Source organism: Oratosquilla oratoria, chromosome 38 (genome assembly GCF_046742065.1).
Source record: "Oratosquilla oratoria isolate Oo_2021 chromosome 38, ASM4674206v1, whole genome shotgun sequence".
NCBI lineage: Eukaryota > Metazoa > Arthropoda > Malacostraca > Stomatopoda > Squillidae > Oratosquilla > Oratosquilla oratoria.
Window position 1 is genome coordinate 40869690 of NC_134814.1, and position 2500 is coordinate 40872189.

A 2500-nucleotide genomic window follows, 5' to 3' on the forward strand; every position below is an offset into this window, starting at 1 on the left:
GCGAAACGTCGTACAAATAAAGGCTCCGTCCTCATATGGTGTTTAACTCGTCATCTAAAAATGCAACGAATGATCTTATGTAAATCATATTGTGAAACGTTTATAGCTCGATGAAAGTTGTTAGCCGTTACATAGCTACATTGTCACACAAAAAAAAAGTATCTGTAGCATCAATAGGCAGAAAGAAAAGAAAATAACTATACTCATTTAGTCCCTGATATGATTAATGGTGATGAGATATATTGGCTTGATATTTGTGTGTGTATTCACCTCGGATCTGCTTTGCAGCCTTCTTTTGTGTGAGAGTGTGTGTGTGTGTGTTGTTTGTGTGTGGGGTGTGTGTAGACTTGTGTGTGTGCTGTGTGTGTGTGTGTATCTGTGTGTGTGTTGTGTGGAGAGTGTGTTGTGCTGGACTGGGACTCTCGTTGTGTCTGTGTGTGTGTGGTTGTGTGGGTGTGTGTGTGGTTGTGTGTGTGTGTGTGTGTCTTTTAATGGTGTGTGTGTGTGTGTGTGTGTGTGTGTGTGTGTGTGTGTGTGTGTGTGTGTGTGTGTGTGTGTGTGTGTGTGTGTGTGTGTGTGTGTGTGTGTGTGTGTGCGTGTGTATGCAAATGTTTCATCATTTACTGTACCAATAAATACAAAAGAATAAGTTGTGGCACATCTGCATCTACTGTGTATTTGGTATTAGGTTATAATATTATTTTTATTGTACAACATTCTGAATCATGTAAGAAGAGAAGAGAAGAGGAGAGAAAAAGAATAAAAATGAAAACCCTAAACAACTCACTACACTCGTATCTTTTGCAGAATCGTTCCAAAACTGAATCTACATCATTATACCATTTCGTTTGCCCTATTCCAGTATTAACCTAACATGATAAATTATCTATGTAGTAAATAAATTGACATTCCATCATCTTCAAAAAAAATCTTTGAATGATTTAAATTGATAATGTAAAAAACACTAATCCCCCAAGTGTCTATTAAAAAAAAAAAAAAATCTTTGTCGAGTACCCAAATATAACAAACCTTAGACTATCTTATCTACTGAGATGACTCTTTCCAAACCTCTTGTTTACATATGTACCTCGAATTCGACATAACTAGTTTAAGTTTTTGTGATCGAGAAGGAACCTTCAACTGGCAGGGTGAGGCGGGGGCGCGGCAGAATCCGTGACCTGGTTCCTTGTTATGTAACATAAACCATCGAATCCGCCGCTGCCCTGCTGTCTCTCATTTTCTTGTGTGCACAGTGAATACGCATTCGCATGCAACAGGTTTTTACCGACGAGTCTATCGAAAGAAACACCGTGTAAAGACGGAGCCTCTATTAGTATGAACTTTCGCTTATTAGAGCTTGGTCGTTTCTCAATACGTATTTGCAATACTGAAGGCAGTTCACCTGTATTGACTGCCAGGCTCATAACTTGCAATCCTAGACAGACATATAGAGATTTTTTTTTTTTTTTTTTTCAAGGAAATGAAGGCCTAAGAGAAACTATGTTTGTCAATAGTAGACACTGACAATCAGTTTCAGTACTGACAATAAACAATGACCACATAAGGGATATTAAATCCTTTAAAGGAGAGGTGCATCTTTTCTGACTGAATGAAACCATCTGGCCTTGGAAAAAATACATAAGAATAAAATAATGGATGACGTTTCACATTGAAGGAATTAAAAACTAAATCACATATATGCTTCTTGTGTCATTTAATAACTCAAAATGGGAGTTATTAGAACAAAAAAAATTCAAGAAATTTGATTGGTCAGCACTGTAATTGATGTAAAATATTGTTTGATTTACTATTCCAGTTACTGGTTCACACTTCAGATCTTTAAATCAGCTGACCTTTCGTTGAGTTTTCTGGTTTCAGCATTAATTCTAGCTGCCGCCAGGAGATTTTTTCAGTCGAACAAAACTTCTGCAGCGAATGTCAAGTTAACGAACACACCTACGTGGACCTAAGATTAAAAAAATCTTATATAATAGTTAACCACTGCATAACTAACTGACTAGTCAAATCGGTCATTAAGTTGATCCGCTTTCCCTCCTCTTTTCGTCTGGTGTATGGGCCCTCCTCCATTACACCAGAAAGTAGTGGAGGCGTCGGCGAAAGCGCAGGAAAGGAGACTACATTGGTTCGGCCATGTGAAGAGAAGAGATGAAGACTACGTGGGAAGGAGAGTGATGGAGATGGAGGTACAAGGGAGATGCAGGCGAGGGAGACCCAAGCTGCATTGGAGGGACAGACTGAGAGAGGACCTTAAGGAGAAACATCTGGAGGAGGAGCAGGTGATGGACCGAAACAAGTGGAAACGACTAGCGAGGAACGGCGACCCCATATGAAAATGGGAAACGTCAACAGGAAAAAAAGAAGAAGAAGAATGAGCCCTCCCCCCTTCATCCTCTTTCCCCCTTCTCCCCTTCCTCCCTTCCCCCCTCCCCTTCCTCACTCCCCCAACAACTCCCGAATCCTCCCGGTCCTTCCCACTTGT

General features: G+C 40.2%; 1 protein-coding gene across 1 annotated transcript in view; it reads right to left on the reverse strand.

Annotated features, from left to right (window-relative positions):
• LOC143019910 (uncharacterized) overlaps positions 1-2500 on the reverse strand; it is a 10890-nt gene that overhangs the window by 3093 nt on the left and 5297 nt on the right. The window contains exon 2 of the mRNA XM_076175887.1: positions 2459-2500. This exon is cut by the window's right edge and continues 111 nt beyond it. Coding sequence (XP_076032002.1) covers positions 2459-2500 — 42 coding nt within the window. The remainder of the gene's footprint in view (positions 1-2458) is intronic.